The following is a 22841-nucleotide window of genomic DNA, read 5'->3' on the forward strand; positions in this document are numbered from 1 at the left end:
ACCCCTCAACATCAACCTCTGGCTTCCACACACATGCCATGTCATCTAGATTCTGAGAGGATGTGAGAGGAAGCATGAACCAATTGTCTCTCAGAGCCTGGTAGGGTTTGCTCAACATGAAGTTCTGCCCCCCCCTCCCATTTATTTCCTGAAAAATGACATGATTTCATTCATCTTTGTGGCTCAATAAAACTCCCTATGTATACATGCACATCTTCATTCACTCATCTGCTGGTAGGCATCTAGGCAGACTCCAGAACAAGGCTAATGTTGTTTCCATTTAGAATCAACCGGGTCACCCCCTCCAAGGCTCAGGGGACACCCTAGAGGAGGAGACAGAAAAGAAGGAAAAGCTGGAGGAGGTAGGGGTGTTCCAGAAGGCTGTCTTGTGGGCGTGGCGCAGCATCTGGACTCTTGGCAGCAGTCAGATGTGATTGCCTGAAGAGAACTACTCAGACCCCATCCTGGGGGCGGGCACTCAGGAGGCTCCACCCCTCCCTAAAGACAGATAGGCAGTGAAGGGTTGCTGGGGGAAGGAGACACATTTTCTACAGTGTTGTAGCCTCTGGTGAGTTGCCTGTGCTCCTGTAAATATCCCTACATGCTCTTGTAAGCAACCTTGATGAAAACTCCTCAGACCCCCAAACCAGCAAACAAATAAATATATAAAGGTGCGGGACGGAAAGATGGCTGGGGCTTGTAGACTTCTGGTCCAACCAAGAACACATGAGATGAACTTCACATTCAGGGAGAGACCCTGCCTCAAAAAAGCAGGTGGAGAGGGCTGGAGAGATGGCTGAGCAGGTAAGAGCACTGGCTGCTCTTGCAAAGGACCCAAGTTCAGTTCCTAGCACCCACATGTCTACTCACAAACCTCCAGACCTCCAGTTCCAGAGGATCTGATGCCCTTTCCTGGGCACCGAGTATGCACATGATGTACAGACATACATTCAAGCAAAACACCCATGCACATAAAATGAAATCTGAAAAAAAGAAAAGTTTTAAGGAGCAGGCAGAGTGGTAGAGGCGGTGGGGGGAGGGGGGCTTTGGCTCAATGGTAGAGCGCTTGCCTAGCAAGCACAAGGCCCTGGATTCGGTCCTCAGCTCCAGAAAAAAAAAGAGAGAGTGTGTGTGTGGTAGAGGATGCCCAGGGCCCTCTTTAGACCTCCACACTCACACACGGCAATGCACCCCGTATACATACATACAGAGAGAGAGTGTGTGACAAACAGCTGAATAAACATTTGTGCATTTAAGTATATGGGAAAATCACTTCATTTATGAAAGAAGATGTTTACTGAAATGCTATGCAAAAGACTGGAAACAACTCAAATATCTTATAATAGGAGTTTAGTTATAAATGATGTGTGTTCCCATATCCCATAACCGCTAAAAAAGGTATTATAGAAGGTTGTCTGCCCACAAGACGGCATGTCCTTGACATTCATGAATGATTGGTCCATAAGCACAAAAAAGGTCTCGAGTTTTGTTGTTGTTACCACTTTTTGGTTCTGTTTAGATTTTTTGCCAAAGAGAGACTCGAGGCTACTTTGAAAGACGTCATTCTAGGTGTTTCTGTACCTCAACACTGAGCATAGATAGGTGCCTTTTGACTTATAATAGGACAGTGCCCAAATATAGTCACCATAAATTATCAAAAATGCACTCAAGGGGCACAGTAAATCCCTGATCTGAATGCCACTAAGCTGGGTGGGCTGGTTGCACTGGTGATCTCCACACTGGGGAGCTGGAGACAGGGGGATTCCTCTGGCTCAACTGCCCAACCAACCAGCATACCTTAATCAGTGAGCCCCAGGCCCCAGTGAGAAACCTTGTCTCAAAATAATGAGCTAGATGGCTCCAGTGTCGACCTCTGACCTTCACAAATGCACAAGGCCTTGTGTACCTACATATGTATGTACATATTCTTTCATGTATATGATATGTATAATTATATGTAGTATTCATTATAGATAATATATAATACGTACATTCTTTTTTGTATATTATCTATAATATATTTCTAGCCCCATGTGTTGTGGGATATTTGCACACTGTGTGAAGGTGTATTTGCTGTGACTGGTGTAATAAAAAGCTGAATGGTCAATAGCCAGACAGGAGGTTTAGGAGGGACTTTGGGGCAGAGAGAGAACTCTGGGGAGAGGAAGGCGGAGTCGCCAGCCAGCCAGAAGAAGCAGGATGAGCAGTATGGGGAGATGAGGTAACAAGGCACGTGACAGAACATAGACTAAAATAAATGGGTTAATTTCAGTTATAAGAGCTAGTGGGCGCCTTTAATCCCAGCACTCGGAAGGCAGAGGCAGGCGGATCTCTGTGAGTTCGAGGCCAGCCTGGACTACCAAGTGAGTCCCAGGAAAGGCGCAAAGCTACACAGAGAAACCCTGTCTCGAAAAACAAAAAAAAAAAAAAAAAAAAAAAAAAAAAAGAGCTAGTGGGACAAGCCTAAGCTAAGGCCGAACTTTCATAATTAACAGTAAGTCTCTGTGTCGTTATTTGGGAGCTGGTGGTACAGAGAAAGAGTCATTACACCCATGGGCACCAAAGCCAGGCTGTGCCAGGGTCCCAGGGCTTTGGGAAGGAATGACTGAGCCTGGCCTGTCTATCCATCCTTGCCCTGACACTGAGGGAAGCCAGGCACCACGTGGCACCCTGGCGTCTGCCTGGCTGTACCCCAATTAAACTTAATCTGTATTTGTTTGACCACAAATAGCTAGTAGTACCTGCCCCAATTCTGAATGTGTTGGAGTCAGAATGAGAAGAAATGGGCTATGGCTCATGAGGCTTCCCCCATTCCCTATCTAACCAAGGTAAATAGGAACCCAAGTCAGGCCCCACAAGCATGGTGGACCTCTTCATCAGAACACTAGGCTCAGGGGTTGTTAGGACACTAAAGACCTGCATTCTCAAAGTCCACAGAAAGGGGACCAGGCGGCCCAGGGCAGTTGCAGGTGAGGACAGAAACACCCAGAGCCCTACAGCCTAGATGACTAGGGCCCCATCCCATACTTACCCTCGTCACAGTTGCTCCCCGTAAATCCCGGGCAACACCTCCACTCCAGCGCAGTCACGGTGCGGTAGGAGACCCGGTAGGTGGGTCTGATGAGAGTCCTGTAACTAACACAAGGACGAGGTCAGTGGGGTATGCACTCCTGCCCACCCGCCCCAGACTGCCTGCTGGAGGTACTGTGCCTGCTTCGAGTTCAGGAAGCCACCAGCACAGTGGACCTGTCACCTCAGCTTTGTGCTCACTGCCTCTGTGGTTCCAGACAAATCGCCAGCCCTGCAAACCCAGGCAGGGATCAGAGACTCTTCCAGTCTACTCTGTTTTCTCTTACCCCCTCATTAGAGGATGCTTGGCAGGTGCTCTAACACCTTGAGATGTGACCTGACCCCAGCATCTCACTGGGGGATTCTAGGCAGGGCTCTACCACTGAGCCACACCCCAGCCCCTCACTGGGGGATTCTAGGCAGGTGCTCTACCACTGAGACACACCCCAGCCCCTCACTGGAGGATTCTAGGCAGGCATTCTCCCACCAAACACCCTCAGCCCTCTCTTTAAGACAGGGTCTTACTAAGTTGCCTAGACTGGCCTTGAACATGCAGTCTTCTGGCCTCTGCCCCTGAGTATCTGGACTGCTCACTGTACTGACTGGTTCTGTGTGTCAGCTCGACACAAGCTAGAGTCATCAAAGGAAGGAGTCTCAGTTGAGGAAATGGCTCCATGAGATCCAGCTGTAATCATTTTCTTATTCAGTGATCAATGGGGGAGCGCCCAGCCCATTGTGGGTGGTGCCACCCCTGGGCTGGTGGTCCTGGGTTCTATAAAAAGCAGGCTGAACTCGGGAGGCAGAGGCAGGTAGATCTCTGTGAGTTCGAGGCCAGCCTGGTCTACAGAGCGAGATCCAGGACAGCCAGGGCTACACAGAGAAACAAAACAAAACAACAACAACAACAACAAAAGAAAGCAGGCTGAGCAAGCCATGGGAAGCAAACCAGCAAGCAGCACTCTCCATGGCTTCTGCCTCCGCTCCTGCCTCCAGGGTCCTGCCCTGAGTTCCTGTTCTGACTTCCTCCAATCAGGGGTCTATGACCTAGAAGTGTGAGCCAAATTAACCCTTTCCTCCCCAACTTGCCTTTTGGCCATGGTATTTTGTCGCAGCAACAGAAACCCTGACTGAGACACTCACCGGGGCCTGTGCCACGGAACCCGCTCATCCCTTCCTTTCCCTAGCTCTCCAAACGCATCCAGCTGTCGTGGGGAAGTGTCTTACATTCTGAAGTAATACTGGGGTTGTGCTGTGGTAGGAGCAGGTGCCGCCCTCAGCAAACGCATTTCAGTTAAAACTCGGGCAGCAGAATTCTTCCTCAGTTCCAACTCCGAGACTCGTCAAGAAGGTTATAAGCAGGGCTGAGGGACAGCTTGGTCAGGAAAGTGCTTGCCTTGCACATACAAAGACAAGTAAGTTTGATCTGCAGAACCCGCATTAAAAAGCCAGGTGTGGTGACGTGTGCTCATGATCCCAGCACTCGGTGGAGGCAGGAGAATTCCTGAGGCTTGCTGGCCAAACCAGTCTGCCCACATCGGTGAGCTCCAGACTGAGTCTTGAAAAGTAAGGCTGAAGGGCTGGTGTGAAGGTATGATGGGTAAATAGGCATTTTCTGCCAAGGCTGATGACCCGAATTTAATCCCCTAGACTCACATTGGAGGGAGAGAACCAACTCCCAGTCTCTGCCGTTATGTGTGCCCTGTGTGTGCATGCATGCACACGCATGCACGCTGGAGAACACACACACAGAGAGAAACGTTAAAAAATGAAATCAAGCCCAATGTTATGGTGCACACCTGTGATCCCAGCACCTAGGGAGGCTGAGGCTGGAGGATCTCACGTCTGAGGCCAGCCTAGGCTATTTATAGTGGGACCCCGCCTCAAAAAGAAAAGAAAAAAACCACAAAAACAAAAAGATCACAAGCCCGGCTTCGTGTGTGTAGCTTCAACTCTCTACCCAAACATGTCTGCACCGATCCCGCTTTCACAGAAGACTACATGACTTCACAAACATTTAAATCCACTGCCATGGGGGTGACTCAGTTGGCACATGGAGAAATGACGAATTAATTGGTAGCAGCATCTGGAGCTACCCTGTTGACAGGAAAACACACAAATCACAGCCGTTTCTAAAATTGGATTTTAGAAATCGAGCTCTGCTTGTGGGAATTCTTGAACGTCCCCTCCAAGCCATGCTTCATAAGCACTCCAGGGTTCCGCTACAAGCCCCTGCTTTTCTTGGGGTGGGACAGCCCCCTCTAGACACTGTGTCACACGCTGCCCCCACTCCCAGCCTCTGAGCCCCTCAGGGGTACTCCAGTCCACATCTTAAGTGATGATGCTGGTCAGAATCCTAGTACAGGGCTGGAGACTTGGCTTAGCAGGTAATGTGCTCACCCCGTTCAAGCATAAGAACCTGAGTTCAAATCCCCAGCACTCACGTAAAAATGCCAGGTGTGGTGGCATGCTTTTGTAATCCCTGAATAGGGGAGGCAGAGACAGGAGGACCCCCGAGGTTCACTGGCCAGCCAGTCTAGCCTACTTGTGAGTTCCAAGCCAGTGAGAGACCCTGTCTCAAAATAGGCAGCCAGAGGGCTGGAGAGATACCTCAGTGGTTAAGAGCACTTGTTGCTCTCACAGAGGACCCAGGTTCAGTTCCCAGCACCCGGCTCACAACCATAACTGCAGTTCCAGGGCATCAGACTCCCTCTTCTGAACTCTGAGGTGGCACACACATGGTACATATATACACATGCAAGCAAAAACACTCATACACACAACATAAAATAAATAAATCTTTTAAAATTGTTGTGAGGGGCTGGAGAGATGCCTCAGTGATTGAAAATATGTACTGCTCTTCCAGAAGACCCGAGTTTGATTCCAAGCACCCACGTTGGGCAGCTCACAACTGCCTGTAACTCCAGCTCTGGGGATCCAACGCCTCTGGCCTCCATGGGCACCCACATTCATGTGCACATACCCATACTCAGAAACACACCATACATTTAATTAAAAACAATTTAAAAAATCTTTAATTGTCTTTTAAAGTGGACAACATCCAAGTGCATTTGCATATGCACACAAAAATAATTATCACGATGCAGAACATTTAAAAATACTTTTTATTATTATTATCATCGTGTGGAGAGGTCTGTGCACATGCCACGGCACACACGGAGTGATCACAGGACAACTTCCATGGGCTGGCTTTTTCCTTCCACTGTGTGGGTGCCGAGAACCAAACTCGGGTCCTCAGGCTTGGCAGCAAGCACCTTTACCCACTGAGCCCTATCACTGGCCCTAATCCAGTAAATTGAGATTCAGTAACAGCCCGGGGAATACTGTGGCAGGCGGCTTATATACGCCCCTGCAGAACAAGGCAAGAGGTAGAGACCATTCTCGTTCCAAGCTTGCACACATAGAAACCAAGGCCAGAAGATGTTAAGAAACGTTCACGGCAGCGATGCTACCAGTCCGTAGCACGGTGAACTGAGCCGGAGGAATCGTTCCAGGAGCCAGTTATCCTATTCAGGCTATCCTGTGCCAGGGAACACTTTTCCTTCCAGAAGCTGCCCTAGGCTTCTGCTTTCAGGCCCCTGGACTGCAGGGGGAGAGCTTGCCCCTCCAACGCAGCTCCCCACTGGTTCCTAGTCTCCTGGCCATGCTGCGGGCTGGTGGCACTCAGACTTCCAGAACTCGGTAAAGCTCCTAGCGGACCTCGGGGACAGGCACAGGCTCCACCAGTGGGTGGCGCTGTTTCACCAGCCTGGCCGACCAAAGCTCCGTTTGACGGACAACTTTGTCTCCTGGATGGATACCCAGAAGGCTCCGCGATGTTGTGAGCCACCTGCCTCTGTAAGCCGGAACCTGAGTGTGCTTCACCCTCCTATCCTAAGTCAAACCTCCTGCCCCTGGCCTTGCTCACGAAGGTTCCCTTCCCTATCTGCCTTTCCTTCCTCTTCCCAAAGACCCTTCCCAGTGAAAGTCCAATGTCTCCTCCTCTATGAAGTACCTCTGTCCCCTGGGCAGAGTGACAAGCTCCCCCTCTTCCCCTCTTACTCATCTTGTGAGAGAGCTTGGTGAGAAGTCACTCCCGGCAAACGATTGCCAACAGCCTGCTTTGGGCAAGCGATGGGAACGTGATGGCACATTGGTCGTGTCCACCTTTGTCCCCAGCACTCAGGAGGCAGAAGCAAGTAGATCTCTGTGAGTTCAAGGCCAGCCTGAACATAGCAAGTTATAGGTCAACCAGGGCTGCATAGTAAGACTCTGGCTGTCCTGGTTAGGGTTTCTGTCGCTGGGACGAAACACCATGACCAAAAGCAAGTTGGGGAGGAAAGGGTTTATCTGGCTTACACTTCCACATTGCTGTTCATCATTGAAGGAAGTCAGGACAGGAACTCAAGCAGGGCAGGAACCTGGAGGCAGGAGCTGATGCAGAAGCCATGGAGAGGTGCTGCTTACTGGCTTGCTTTCCATGGTTTTCTCAACCTGCTTGCTTGCTTTTCTTCTCTCTCTCTCTCTCTCTCTCTCTCTCTCTCTCTCTCTCTCTCTCTCTTTGAGACAGGGTTTCTCTGTGTAACCTTGGCTGTCCTAGAACTCGCTCTGTAGCCCAGGCTGGCCTTGAACTCACATAGATCCACCTGCCTCTGCCTCTTGAGTGCTGGGACTGAAGGCGTGCGCCACCACTGCCTGGCTCTGCTTTCTAACAGAACCAGGGACCACCAGCCCAGGAATGGCCCCACCCACCATGGGCTGGGCCCTCCCCATCAATCACTAATTTAAAAAATGCCCCAGAGGTTTGCCAACAGCCCTATCTTATGGAGGCATTTTCTTAATTTAGGTTTCCTCCTCTTAGATGACTTAAGCTTGTGTCAAGTTGACATAAAACCATCCAGCACACTGGCCAAAAAACAAAAAATAATATACAGGGCAGGCACAGAAGAGTGAGAGGCCACCAGCAGATGGGTGTGGCGAAGAAAATGATGACTTCCTCCAGTTTGTGTGTGTGTGTGTGTACATGTGTGTGCATATCACAGTGTGTGTGTGCATACCACAGTGTGTGTGTATACCACAGTATGTGTATGTGTGTGTGCATACCACAGTGTGTGTGTATATGTGTGTGCATATCACAGTGTGTGTGTATACCACAGTATGTGTATGTGTGTGCATACCACAGTGTGTGTGTGCATACCACAGTGTGTGTGTATATGTGTGTGCATACCACAGTGTGTGTATATACATATGTGCATACCACAGTGTGTGTATACCAAAGTGTGTGTGTATATGTGTGTGCATACTACAGTATGTATATGTGTGTGCATACCACAGTGTGTGTATATGTGTGCATACCACAGTGTGTGTGTATATGTGTGTGCATACCACAGTGTGTGTGTATATGGTGCATACAGTTGTGTATTATGTTATGTGTGCATACAGTGTGTGTGTATACAGTATGTATATGTGTGTCATACCACAGTGTAGTGTTATGTGTGTGTATTGTTGTGCATACCAGTGTGTGTGTATGTGTGTATACCATAATATTATATGTGTGTGCATATGACAGTGTGTGTATATGTGTGTATACCACAGTGTGTGTTATAGTGCATACCATAGTGTATGTGTATACATGTGTATATCACAGTATGTATATGTGTGTGCAAACCACAGTGTGTGTATATGTGTGTATACCACAGTATGTATATGTGTGTGCATACCATAGTGTGTGTGTATACGTGTGTATACCATAATATGTATATGTGTGTGCATATGACAGTGTGTGTATGTGTGTGCATACCATAGTGTGTGTGTAGTATGTGCATACCATAGTGTATGTGTATACGTGTGTATACCACAGTATGTATATGTGTGTGCATACCATAGTGTGTGTGTATACGTGTGTATACCACAATATGTATATGTGTGTGCATACCACAGTGTGTGTATGTGTGTGCATACCATAGTGTGTGTGTAGTATGTGCATACCATAGTGTGTGTGTATACGTGTGTATACCACAGTATGTATATGTGTGTGCATACCATAGTGTGTGTGTATACGTGTGTATACCACAATATGTATATGTGTGTGCATACCACAGTGTGTGTATGTGTGTGCATACCATAGTGTGTGTGTGTATGTGTGTATACCACAGTATGTATATGTGTGTGTGCATACCAGTGTGTGTGTATATGTGTGTGCATACCACAGTATGTGTATATATGTGTGTGCATACCAGTGTGTGTGTATATGTGTGTATACCACAGTATGTATATGTGTGTGTGCATACCACAGTATGTATATGTGTGTACATACCATAGTGTGTGTGTGTATATGTGTGTGCATACCATAGTGTGTGTGTATATGTGTGTACATACCACAGTGTGTGTGTATATAAGTGTGCATACCACAGTGTGTGTGTATACAAGTGTGCATACCACAGTGTGTGTGTATACAAGTGTGCATACCACAGTGTGTGTGTATACAAGTGTACATACCACAGTGTGTGTGTATACAAGTGTGCATACCACAGTGTGTGTGTATACAAGTGTGCATACCACAGTGTGTGTGTGCATACCACAGTGTGTGCGTGTATGTCACAGAACAACTTGTGGGAGTCAGTTCTCTCCTTCCACCACGATCAGAGTGCAAACTTGGGTCCTCAAGCTCTGAGGCGAGTACGTCTCCCTGTGAGAGAGCTCACCTCACCACGTGCTTTCCAGAGAGACCTCTACCTGAGGCCAGCTAGGAAGGAAGTCAGGGGCTGCTAACTGAGAAGCAGGGGCCCAGCAGGGACAGATGGCCTGACTTTACGGAGAAGAAAAGTAACACCCAGAGGAGAATGAGGTCAGACTCAAAGTAGTGTACGTTTGAAAGACTCAGCCACGCAGCCTGGTCTACAGAGTGAGATCCACGACAGGTTCCAAAACTACACAGAGAAACCCTGTCTCGAAAAACAAACAAACAAAAAGATTCAAGCCCCCAATGGGACCAGCGAGTGTGCTCCTCATGTCTGCTGAGCAATGCATCATAGCTTTTTGCTGGAGTCTTGGAAGGTGGATCCATAAGAGTGCTTCCTCTGCAGGCCTGAGGACCTGGGTTCAAATCCCAAGTATCCAAGTATAAAGCCTGGGCCTGGCTACATGTACCTATAACCTCAGAGCTGTGACAAGTCGAGACAGGGGAATTGCTGGGGCCTGATGGCTGCCGGCCTAGTGCAGGGTCAGTCTCAAGGGGATGAGGAAGGAAGCGACACTTCCCATTCTCCTCCTCTCTCACCTCCACACTGGACCTGGACCCTGAGCAGTCAGAGAGGCCTGGTCTTCTGCAGCAGCCCCCAACCCTGCAGAGACCCTCTGTGGGAGTTACTATTGATCGTCAGCTTTACAGAGTCTGGGGTCACCATGGGGACAAACTTCTGGGCACGTCCATCACAGTTTCTAAATTAGCTCAATGGAGGTGGAGAGACCCACCCTGAATGTGGGTGGCACCATCCCCTTGGCTCAGGCTGGGGTCCTGGGCAGAATAAAAAGGAGAAAGTGAGCTGAGCACCAGCATCTGTCTCTCTCTGCTTCCTGACTGTGGATGCCATGTGATCCGCCGCTGCACGCTCCTGCCGCCATGCCTTCCCTGCCATGATGGATGGTACCCTCCGACTATGAGTCAAAAATCAAATTTCCTCAAGCTGCTTTTGTGGGATATTTTGTCATAGTGATGAAGAAAGTGACTAATTGTGCTGTGGAGTTTTATGTCAACTTGACACAGGCTAGAGTCACTTTGGAAGAAGGGACCTCCATTGAGAAAATGCCCCCACAAGATTAGCCTTTAAGTAAGCCCATGGTTCATCTTCTTGATTGATGATTGATTGGTGTAGGAGGTCCAAGCTTGCTGAGGGTGAGGCCAACTCTGGGCTGGTGGTCCCGGGTGCTGTAAGACAGCAGGCTGAGCAAGGCCATGGTGAGCCAGCCAAGAAACATCACTCCACCACGGCCTCCACACCAGTTCCTGCCTCCAGGTTCCTGCCCTGAGTTCCTGCCTTGACTTATGTGGATGATGGACTGCAGGTGGTGTGATGAAATAAGCCCTTTCTTCCCCAAGTTGACTTTTGTTGTGGTTTGTTCTCACAGCAACGGAAACCCTAACTAAGATACCAACACACCCTTCAAGGATATACAGGTCCTCCAAAGAAATGGTCAAAATCACAAGAATGTGACATGAAGGGACCTCTGCCTACAGCTATGCAGTGACTGTCCTGGAAGGCTGCAGACATGCCCAATGTGTGTCCCAAAGCAGGTTGCATTTAAAGAGATTAGAAGGGCTGGCGAGATAGCTCCGCCCATAAAGGCGCCTGCTGCCAGGCTTGACAACCTGAGTTCAATCCCCAGAACCTGCCTGACAGAGAGAAATTGTCCTCTGACCTCCACATGTGTGGCATGGCACACACACACACACACACACACACACACACACACACACACATACACACACATTTTAAGAGAGAGAGATTTGAAGAAGGTATTCCTATTAGGGATAAGATACCCAATCACTGGAGATAGATGGGCAGAGGCCATAATCCTCTGCCCTTCAAAGGAGACATAAGGTCTCTTCATGGGATCCTGGGTACCACGATGATCCAGAAGCTACTGGCTCAGCCCTAATTCTTCATCTAAAAGACACTGACATCTCTCTCTCACATGGCAACTCATCCTTCCAGGATCCCTGACTTGCCTGGTCCTCTGCTTCTTCATCAGAGACCACAATGAAGAGAAATAGGCTGGGAGGTAGCAAGACAGGCCAGAGACAGGATGGAAACGGGAAAGCAGTGCTGGGGGAGGATTATTTGCCTCCTGGGTCACAGCAGAGCACCAGCAGGGGGGGGGGGGGTTGTCCCTGGCCTTTGGCATTCCCCAGGGTCAGACGGAAGGGGCAGCAGCCAGTCATGATAGCTCAGCACTTGGGATTCCCTGTGATCTCCGCTCTTGAGAAACTAAGGCAACAGAATTGTGAGTTTAAGATCAGCCCAGGCTACCTAGTGAGTAGACTTCATCTCAAACAACGCTGAAGTCAGGGGGAGGCTGGAGAGAGAGCTCAGTGGGTAAAGGCACTTGAAAGGATGAGGATCAGACCTGATGCCCAGTACCCACGTGGAAATGTCAGTCACGGGCCAGCAAGATGGCTCAGTGAATGAAGGGCTTGCCACACGAGCCTAGAGATCGGAGTTCAGTTCCTGGAGCCCTCATAAATGTGGAAGGAGGCAATTGCCTCCATAAAATTTGGCTTCTGACCTGCACATTCACAACACACACACACACACACACACACACACACACACACACACCAACTATGACAACAACCGTAATAATAATATTTAAGTGTCAAGGTGGAGACAGGTGGATCTCTGGGGCTTGCTAGCCAGGGAGCCTAGCCAAACTGGTAAATTCCAGGCTTTCACGAGGGACCATGTATCAAAAACCAAGGTGGAAACTCTAGTGCCACCTGAGATAGACCTGTGCACCTGCACACATGTTTTTGCATGTGCACACATGCACGCATGTGCATATGCGCGCACGTGCACGCACACACACACACACACACACACACAGAAAAAAAAAAGAAAAAAAAAGAGGAGAAAACACAGCAGACCCAGCAGACAGCCTCTTCCTTGTAGCTCAGGTCCACAGAGGTGGGAGGCATCACCCAGACATGGGGGCCTCTGAGCTTCCACTCCATAGTCAGGGTGAGGAAGAGGAGGAGGAGAAGGGGGAGGAGGAGGACAAGAGAGAGGAGGAAGAATGGGAGGGGAGAGGAGGAGGGACAGGAAGGAAAGACCACATCTTAAAGTATTTAAATCAGAACTCCATTTAGCCTGGCAGGAGTCTGCCCCCTGAGCATCAGGCAACCCCACCAGAGCAGGGGGCTGGCCGGCAGGGGATCGTCTGGCAGAGGAGGAATGAGGAGCTGATGACGCCCTGGAGAGTTCCCACAAAGCCCTCCGCTCTGCACATCTGGAAAAGGTTGGCTGGAATGCCATCAAAGACCTCAGAGGGGCTACAGAGTCCGCCAAGGGCAGAGGAGCCTGGTGGGGCACAGTAACCCACCCCTCAGCCCCTAGGCGACTCCTTCGTCCAGGTCTGGCAGACCTTCTGAAAGCAGGCTCACCACTGCCAATGTCTGACTGAGGGACTGGGGGTGGCACCCAAGGGTGGCATCCACACCATCTGACGCTCACTGCAAGGAACAGACACAAACCGAGCCTATTCTCCACTATTCTCAAGGAAGAGATTAGGGGTCGTCTCCATGCCCCAACTGGGAAACTGAGGCACTAAGCAAGGAAGCCCAGATGGTCCTTCCTGTCTCCAGGTCCTTTGTTAGTGCTGTGGCAAAACACCTGACCCATGGAGGAGGAAGGATTGATCTGGACTCACGGTTCAAGGGTACAGCCCGTCGGGAGAGAATGGCGGCTGGGCGCATGGCATCTGCAGTCGGGAAGATGTGATGAATGAAGTCTGGTGCTCAGCTCCTTGTTTTAAATGTTTACTTGATTTTATTGATCCTCTCTCTCTCTCTCTCTCTCTCTCTCTCTCTCTCTCTCTCTCTCTCTCTCTCTCTCTTTCTGCAGGTATCACATGCATGTCCACATGTGGAAGCCAGAGGTCAACCTTGGTTTTGTTTTGGAGACAGGGTTTTCCACTGGCCTGGGGTTTGCCATTTCAGCCAGGCTGGCTATAGGTTAGCTGGGCCGGTGAGCCTCTGGGATCCACCTGTCTGCCCCTTCCCCAAGCTGGGGTTAAAGTGGACACTACCACACCCTGTTTTTAACCTGGGTTCTGGGGCTTGAACTGGGGTCCTTAAGCTTATGAGGCAAGCACTTTACCAACTAAACCACGTCCCTCAGTCAGGCCCAACTCTCTCTCCGTTCACAACAAAATTTCAAATTCTTACTTCCTCGCCTCCAAGTTTCTCCCAGCTCAGTGCCATCTTCATACCTACCACGTCCCCAGAAATGTACTCACCACTGTCCCCAGTAACTCACAGTGCTATGTCCTCTGGTGTTGTCCCTCTGGATGGCCAGAGAGCACCAGGGAGCCACCTTCCTCTGCCTCCCCGGTGGTGGGGTTACAAGCATGTGCCACTGTGCCCAGCTCTTTTACATGGGTCCTGGGGATGGAACTCAGGTCTCTTGTTTGTACAGCAAGCACTTTACCAACGGAGCCATCCCCCAAGCCCAGATTAACTATCTTGAGTAGAGCATGAGACTCTTAATCTCAGGGTTGTGGGTTTGAGCTCCACATTGGGTGCCATTTGTAGGTGGAATTTTCCTGTGCTGGCTGCTACTCTTGAATAAATACTCAGAGTCTTAATATTAACTATAAATGCTCAGCCAATAGCTCAAGCTTATTACTAACTAGCTCTTACAACTTAAATTAATCCATTTCTATTCATCTATGTGCTGCCCCAAGGCTCATGTCATTTACCTCTCCAGCACGTCTTGCTTACTCTGTCTGGTGACTCCTCTCTCTGCTCTTCCTCCCTTCACTCTGTGTCAGGCTATCTCGTCCAGTCTCTTCCTGCCCAGCTATTGGCCAATCAGCTTTTATTAACAATGAGAGCAATACATATTTACAGTGTACAAGGATTGTTCCATAGCATTGATGTAGCCCAGGTTGGCCTGAAGTTCAGTCTCCCTGCCTTGGCTTCTTGAATGCTGGGATTATAGGCACCCAAACAATCTTCCTTGAAGCCCTCTCTCTCTCTCTCTCTCTCTCTCTCTCTCTCTCTCTCTCTCTCTCTCTCTCTCTCTCTCTCTCTCCTTTCTCTTTTCTTTTTGCGACTAGGTCTCATACAGCCAAGGCTGGCCTTGCTATGGTAGTGGAGTAGTGGAGGATAACCTCGAACTTCTGATCCTCCTGCTTCCACTTCTGAGTACTGGGATTCTAAGCGTGCTCCACCATGTCTACTTTATGCAGTGCTGGGTTTCTGAAGCCAGGCCTTTATGTAAGCTAGGTGAATGCTCTCCCTACTGAGCCACATCCACAGCCCTTTACTGTCTAGGGCCGACCCAGGCTCTAGCTAGTAAAGCCATGCTACCACCACGGAGAAAGCAGACAGACATCAAGACAAGCAGTTTGCAACTGATCTCGAGCTTAGTGAAGTGCGGCGTTCCGTATGTATCCCGTTTTCCCCCCCCGCCACGGTTCTATGCCAACACAAATCAAGGCATCCAGGAATGCTTCAAAGGATGGGGAGGACCAAAATTGGGCCCCACACAGCTTCAGAAAAACGGGGAGGAGAAACAGACAAGAAATACAGAAACCTGAACGCTGCTATGTAAATGCTGCGGTTGAAACGTGGCCAGACATGCTGAGCAACTGGGGTTCTGAGTGAAAGAATAGGCCGGAGTCAGCGCGGGGCGGGGTGGGGGTCCTGCTAGCATTTGCTTCCCTAACCTCAGAATGAGGAATGCAGGCACACAGCATGCCCAAGCCTGAACCGCACCAGGAGCTGCCTGGGGGCTGAGCGCCTGGAGTTGGCTTCGAAGCCCTTCGCCACACATCAAAAGCCTCCGCCTCAGAGTTGATTCGAAGTCAGGTTCCTGTGGGACTCCCATCATGGAACTTCATTTCCTCCTCCAGCAATGTCTTGAGGCCATATTCTGTTTCCTCCGTTTTAAAGTAGGGAAACTGAGGCTTGCAGAAGGAGTCCTAGCCAATGAGACATCGAGGGAAATCTCTAAGGAGGCTGGGTTGTGAGAGGTGGAGCTGTGAGAGAAACGGGAGGAGGATGGCTGGGAGTGGGTGGACTTGAGGGGGGTGGCTGGCGTGGGTGTGGCCTTTAAGGGGCGTGGCTATTGGCGGGTGTGGCTGTGGTGGGCGTGGTTATAAGAGGGTGCGGTTGATGGAGGGTATAGCTGTGGTGGGGCGTGGCTTGGTGGGGCGTGGCTGAGGGTGTGACTATGGTGGGGCGTGGCTGTGAGAGGGTGTGGTTGATGGTGTGGCTATGGTGGGGCGTGGTTATGGAGGGTGTGGTCGTTGGAGGGTGTGGCTTGGTGGGGCGTGGCTATTGTGAGGCGCGTCTATGGGAGTGTGTGGTTAATGGAGGGCGTGGCTATGGTGGGGCGTGGCTGAGAGGGTGTGATTAATGGAGGGCGTGGCTTGGTGGGGCGTGGCTATGGAGGGCGTGGTCGTTTGAGGGTGTGGCTGTGGTGGGGCGTGGCTATGGAGGGTGTGGTTTGGTGGGCGTGGCTGTGAGAGGGTGTGGTTGATGGGGGTGTGGCTATGTAGCGTGGTTAGGGAGGATGTGGTTGTTGGAGGTGTGGCTTGGTGCGGCGTGGCTATTGTGGGGGCGTGGTATGGAGGGTGTGGTTGATGGAGGGTGTGGCTGTGGTGGGGTGTGGCTGAGAGGGTGTGGTTAATGGAGGGCGTGGCTTGGTGGGGCATGGCTATGGGAGGGTGTGGTCGGTGGAGGGTGTGGTTATGGTGGGGCGTGGCTGTGAGAGGGTGTGGTTAATGGAGGGTGTGGTTATGGTGGGGCGTGGCTGATGTTGTGGGGGGGTGGCTGTGAGAGGGTGTGGTTGATGGAGGGTGTGGTGTGGTGGGCGTGGCTGTGAGAGGGTGTGGTCGTGGGAGAGCGTGGCTGCGAGAGGACTGCCTGTGGAAACCTCAGGAGCGGTGTTGTATCAGCACCGCTAAGGGGCAGCTCTAAAAGCTGGATTTCCAAGCTCCACAATTCATCTACTTTCTTCGTTAGCGCCACCCCTCACTGTCTCCTCTGACCCCTCTCCACAAGCATCTGCAGTAATCCTGGACAGTGACATGTGTCAGGTACGAGCACGTCCCTCTCACGGCGGTGTGTGCACCTCACTCCCTGTACACAGAATCTGCGCTCTGCAAGCATCGAGCCAGCCAAGCCCAGAACAGTGCTTGGGTCACACCATGCAAGGGAACAGAAAGGCAAGGCCGAGCAGGGCACCCGGGGTGCCTTTACCTCACGAGGTTGGCACAGGGCCCAGGCCACCGGCAGCTCTGGTAGACTCGCTGGACCACCGTCTCGGAGCCGTTCTGCACCTGGCAGGAGACTGTCCTTGTCACCGTGTGATGGCACCAGTGCCTGTGGGGACAGCAACAGTCGCATTAGCCTCAGTCATTCCCAGAAGGCCCGGCGGCAGTTTAGGAGATCGTGCTGTGGGGAAAGGCGTCCTGTCAAGATGAAATACCCACAAAAGCAGATTAAGGCACGAAGGGCTGATTTGAGCTCAGAGTCCGAGGGTGCAGTCCATCCATCACGGCCAGTAAAGCACGGCAACAAGAATGTGAGGCGGCACCCACAGTCAGGAAGCAGAGAGAGACGGATGCTGGTGCTCAGCTCGCGCTCTGCTTTTTATTCAGCCCAGGACCACAGCCTAGGGAATGGTGCTGCCCGTTTGGAGTGGGTCTTCCCATTTCAATTAATCCAGTCTAGAAACATACTCAGAGCTGTGGCTCCTGAGTGATTCTGGATTCTGCCAACCTGTCTATCAATATTAACCAGCATCGTCAGGCCTGGACCAGATCTGCCTGCTGTGGGACTCCTTCTAGGAAAAAGCACTCCAATGCCAATGAGAATGGAAGAGAGGAGATGTCACAGGGGTGTAGGAAGCACAGTTTAGAGTAAGCATTGGAGAAACCAGGGCTGTCAATCATGTGGGCCTATTGTCTTCAAAAATAATAATAATAATGCCTGGTCACCTGGAATGCTGGAATGGAATGTGGCCTAACAACCTGGTGATCCTTTACTATTCTGTTAGGAGCCTCCACTTGAATCCACACCCCGCCCTCATATCCTGAGCATTGTTTACGCTCTAATCCTGAGCTTTGTCTCTCAGTGAGTAGAACCCATTCTTATGAAAGTGGTCCATGCACTTTGCATCCTCCACCAATAGCATCCATCCTTACCCTTAATACAAATCCTTCCTCCCTGGGCCCTATACCTGAGCTCATGAATCAGCCAATAGAACTCATCCTTATTGCAAAGGTCACAGCGCTTTGCTACAGAGTTTCTAGGCAGCTGTGCCTAAAACTTCATTGTGATACTATGTTGAAATGAGTAACAATATAACTGAAGGTCAGACTCTTGGATGTTTCTGACCCAGCGCCTAAAAAGATGGTACTGACTCCGAGTTTTATTAACTCAGTCTCCCCACCAGCTGTGAGGCTTCTGGGGTCCCCAACACCCATGGACCTAAGCTCTTGAAAGGCTTTCGATCCCTAGCCCAGTTTGCATCCCGTACTGTACTCTAAAACTACAAGTGCGGCAGGAGAGTAAGATTTTACAGGCGCCTCTGTGGCAGTCAGCAGATTGTGAAGGGCAGCGACCGATTGCGTCAGCTAATTCTCCAGGTCATTCTGTTCCAAGGTAGCAAGGGAAGCCATGTTTGGAGCTGTAAGTGAACTGGTAAATAAATCAATATCTAATCACTGGTCTTTTCTACCTCATGCTCCTTCATTCTCTTTTCTTCATATTCTTAGTTTCTTCCCGCTCCCATCCCTAAGACACAGTCTCACTGTGTAGCCCTAGCTGGCCTGGAACTTGTTATGTAGACCAGGCTGGCCTCGAACTCACAGAGATCCGCTGTCACCAGCTCCCCAGGTGCTGAAATGAAAGGCGTGTGCAGTAGCTCAGATGAACTCTCAGTTAACACTGAACTGTCTCTGGCCTGTGGTAGTTCATCTTTAGAGTCCCCTAGGAGACACACCCCTGGAAGTATCAGTGAGGCCTTCTCAGAGCTCTGTATTTGAGGTGAGAAGGGCCACTTGGAATATGGGCAGCACCTTCCAGTGCCCTGGGGTTAGGGACAGAGAAAGCAGGCTGCTTCCTCACTGTGAAAACAGTGGGGCCAGCTACCTCAAGGTCCAGTCCACATTCTCACCTGAAGGAACCCAGACTAGAAACTCCCTCACGTGTCCAGAGTTTTGTGTCCATGGCGATTCTAGACCCTGTTGAGCTGACAATATGAACTATCAGAGCCCCTGTGTCAAGGACTGAGGAAAAGGAAGATCACCTCGGGCTCTAAGTCACTGACCTGTGGATTCCATGCAGGAAACTCAACCCCACCGTGCAGCAAAAGGCCACTCTAGCTGGGGATGATGGAGAAGGACATGGTTACGGCACCAGAACACAAGGGAAAGGATCCAAACACCTGATGAGCCCAAGGAGCTACGGGAACAGAGCAGGGTCAATTCTAGGAAGGCTACCAGCTAAGGGTTGAAAGATCAATCCGTTAACTGCAGTTATGTCCGCCATCAAGAGACAGCATTAGTACAGAAGGATAAATGTGGGCCAGCAAGAGTGAAAGAGACACCAGCATGTCAGGAATCCCTGTACAATCAGAAGTGTCCAGGAGGGCACAGGCCTGCCGTATCAGCTCCTCTGGAGGCTGGGGCCGCTCAGTAGCAGGGCACCTGGCTAGAATCCAAACTGAGGGCTGGGGTGTGGCTCAGTGGTCTACTGATGTTAGGTTCCTGTTAGAATCCCCAGTGAGGGGCTGGGGTGTGGCTCAGTGTAGAGCCCTGCTGTCCTAGAATCCCCTCCCCCAGTGAGGGGCTGGGGTGTGGCTCAGTGGTAGAGCCCCTGCCTAGAATCCCCCAGTGAGGGGCTGGGGTGTGACTCAGTGGTAGAGCACCTGCCTAGAATCCCCTGGTGAGGGGACAAGAATGTGACTCAGCAGGACACTGACTGGCTCCAGGATAAGAGAAGAGGAGACCTGAGCAGGCATGGCAGAGGTGAGGAAGGAGGACAGAACCAATAATTGTGAAGATTGGGCTAAGATGTCCGGCAGGAATGGGCTCCCACCCCCGCCACCTACCACCATATCCTAGAAATTTCAAAGCTAAAAATACATCCCAAGCCACATTAGAAAATGAGAAGCAGTGGGCTAGACATTTTGAGGCTTCCAGGAGAGACAGAGAGCAGATGGGAGCAATTTGGAGGAGGAGGAGGAGGAGGAGGAGGAGGAGGAGCACAGCCGGAAATGTGCAACCAGCAGGACCAGCACTAATGGTGGGGGGGGGGCAGCTTAGGAGCAGCACATGTGGTCAGTGTGGAAGGGAACCCCCAGGTGACTGTCAGAGGGTGAGGCGGGGACCTCAGCACCAGAGGGTGAGGCAGGGACCACAGCATCAGAGGGTGAGGCAGGGACCACAGCATCAGAGGGTGAGGCAGGGACCTCAGCATCAGAGGGTGAGGCAGGGACCACAGCATCAGAGGGTGAGAGGGCTCAGAGGGTGAGGCAGGAACCAGCAGAGGGTGAGGCGGGGACCACAGCATCAGAGGGTGAGGCAGGGGATCACAGTAGAAGTGGTAGAAGGCAGAGGTAAGAACCATGTCTCTACCCCTGCTGGTATCAAGAAACAGGCATTGCAAGGGGTGGTGCACATCTATAGTCTTAGTATTCAGGAAGCTGAGGCAGGAGGATTGCAAGTTTGAAGTTATCTTGGGCTACACAGTGGTTTCAAGGCCATTTGAACTATGCATAAAGCACCATAGACTCATAAACTGGTGACCTTCAGTACACCCTCAGAGAGCTGAAGTCGTTTGCACACTCCCCAATCTTCGCCCATACCACCAGTGTACCAAAAGTCAAGGTGTCCTCAGGTGATGGTGGCGCACTCAGGAGGCAGAGGCAGGTGGATCTCTGTGAGTTCGAGGCCAGCCTGGTCTACAGAGCAAGATCCAGGACAGCCAGAGCTACACAGAGAAACCCTGTCTAAAAAAAAAAAAAAAAAAAAAAAAAAAAAAAAAAAATTCAAACAAACAGAAAAGTCAAGGTATCAATAAACAGAAGTAAACTCATAGAAATAAACAAATACCAAGACAAATTATTTGAAGAGAAAAATAAAATAAACAAAGGCACCAATTCGATAGGCAATAAATCACAAAGAAAAACAACAAAGGAACCAACCAAATAAATGTGAAGTTTTTGTTTTGTTTTATTTTGCTTTGTTTTGTGACAGGATCTCATGTAGCCTAGGCTGGCCCCAGTCTCACAATGTATCTGAGGATGACCTGCAGCATCCGATCCTCTTGCCTCTGCTTCCCGAGTGCTGGGATTACAAACTTATTCCACAACGTCTAGTTTATATGAGGCTGGGAATTGAGCCCAGGGCTTTTTGGGTGCCAAGCAAGTCTTCTAGCAACTGAGCCACATCCCCCAGCATGGAGAGAGTTTCTAAAAATTTAATTAATGTCCTCAAAGAGACAAGGTAATACACTGCTTATAAAATTATGGGATGAGCTGGGCGGTGGATCTCTGTGAGTTCGAGGCCAGCCTGGTCTACAGAGCGAGATCCAGGACAGGCACCAAAACTACATAGAGAAACTCTGCTCAAAAGACAAAAAGAAAGAAAGGAAGGAAGGGAGGGAGGAGGGAGGGAGGGAGGGAGGGAGGGAGGGAGGGAGGAGGGAGGAAGGAAGGAAAGAAGAAAGAAAAAGAAAAAATTATGGGACAAAAAGTTTTGGTCTCTTAGAAATGAAGTGAGTCAGGCATGGTGGCACACACCGGGTTCTAGGCACTGGGAGACAGGCAGGAACAGAGCCTCCAGGAAAGCCAGGGCTTGCTTCTCAGTGGGCTCTTTTCTCTAAACAACGCAATGGTAGCAGGAAAGATGTTCAGTGGCTGAGAGCACTGGCTGCCTTCCCAGAGGGTCCTAGCTGGGTTCTCAGCACCCACATGAGGCAACTCACAACTATCTGCAACTCCAGCTCCGGGGAACTGGATGGCATCTTCCTGAGCCACCACACACACGGAGATACACATAAGCAAAAATAAATCCTTTAATAAAAAAATAACAAAAACAGAAAACAAAAGAAATGACAGGTAAGACTTCAGGATGAGCTTCCAAACAGAACAGAGGCAGCTGGGGACGCTCCAGTGAGCTGGGAGCCTCAACTGTGGACTTTCCCATGAGGCTTGCAAAGGCATCGAAGCGAAGAGGCAACAGAGCCAGAAGGCAGGCAAGTACCAATATCTACAGTTAGTATTCTAGAAGGGGAGACCAGAGAGAACAAAGAGAAGCATACAGTTGAAAAATCATGCCAGGTATGGTGGCGCACGCCTTTAATTCCAGCACTTGGGAGACAGAGGCAGGCTGATCCCTGAGTTTGAGTCCAGCCTGGTCTACAGAGCAAGTTCCAGGACAGCCAGGGCTATCCAAAGAAATCCCGTCATGAAAAAAGAAAAATCACAAAGAAACCAGGTTTGATGGCACATACCTGTAATCTTAGCATTTGGGGAAGTAGAGGCAGGAGGATCAGGAGTTCAAAGTAATCCTCAGCTACCTATTGAGTTTGAGTTCAGCCTGGGCTACAAAAGACCCAACAGAAAGATTCGGGAGGAGAGGGAAAGACAGGCGATGAAGAAAATGAAAGAGTGAGAGACAGACAGAGAACACAGTAAAGAAAATTCACCAGAAGCTGGGTGGTGGTGGTGGTGCATGCCTATTTAATCTGAACACTTGGGAGGAAGAGGCAGGCGGATCTCTGAGTTCAAGGCCAGCCTGGTCTACAGAGCAGTTCCAGGACAGCCAAGACTACACAAAGAAACCCTGTCTTGAACCCCCACTCAAAAAAAAAAAAAGAAAGACAGGAAGGAAGGAAGGAAGGAAGAAGAAAGGAAGAAAGAAAGAAAAAGAGAAAGAAAGAAAAGAAAATTCACCAGAAGAAACACATGGCTTCCTAATCTGAAAGGCTCTGCTAAGTGATATTATAGTGAAATTTCAGAAGAATTCAGAACACTAAATGC

At 50.2% G+C, this 22841-nt stretch overlaps 1 protein-coding gene across 1 annotated transcript in view; it reads right to left on the minus strand.

Annotated features, from left to right (window-relative positions):
- The window catches only part of Col26a1 (collagen type XXVI alpha 1 chain), a 150449-nt gene that overhangs the window by 87234 nt on the left and 40374 nt on the right, over positions 1-22841 (minus strand). The window contains 2 exon segments of the mRNA XM_028894431.2: positions 3032-3129; positions 17051-17173. Of these exon segments, the coding sequence (XP_028750264.1) occupies positions 3032-3129; positions 17051-17173 (221 nt within the window).

The sequence above is a fragment of the Peromyscus leucopus genome, chromosome 23 (assembly GCF_004664715.2).
Source record: "Peromyscus leucopus breed LL Stock chromosome 23, UCI_PerLeu_2.1, whole genome shotgun sequence".
NCBI classification, from domain to species: Eukaryota; Metazoa; Chordata; class Mammalia; order Rodentia; family Cricetidae; genus Peromyscus; species Peromyscus leucopus.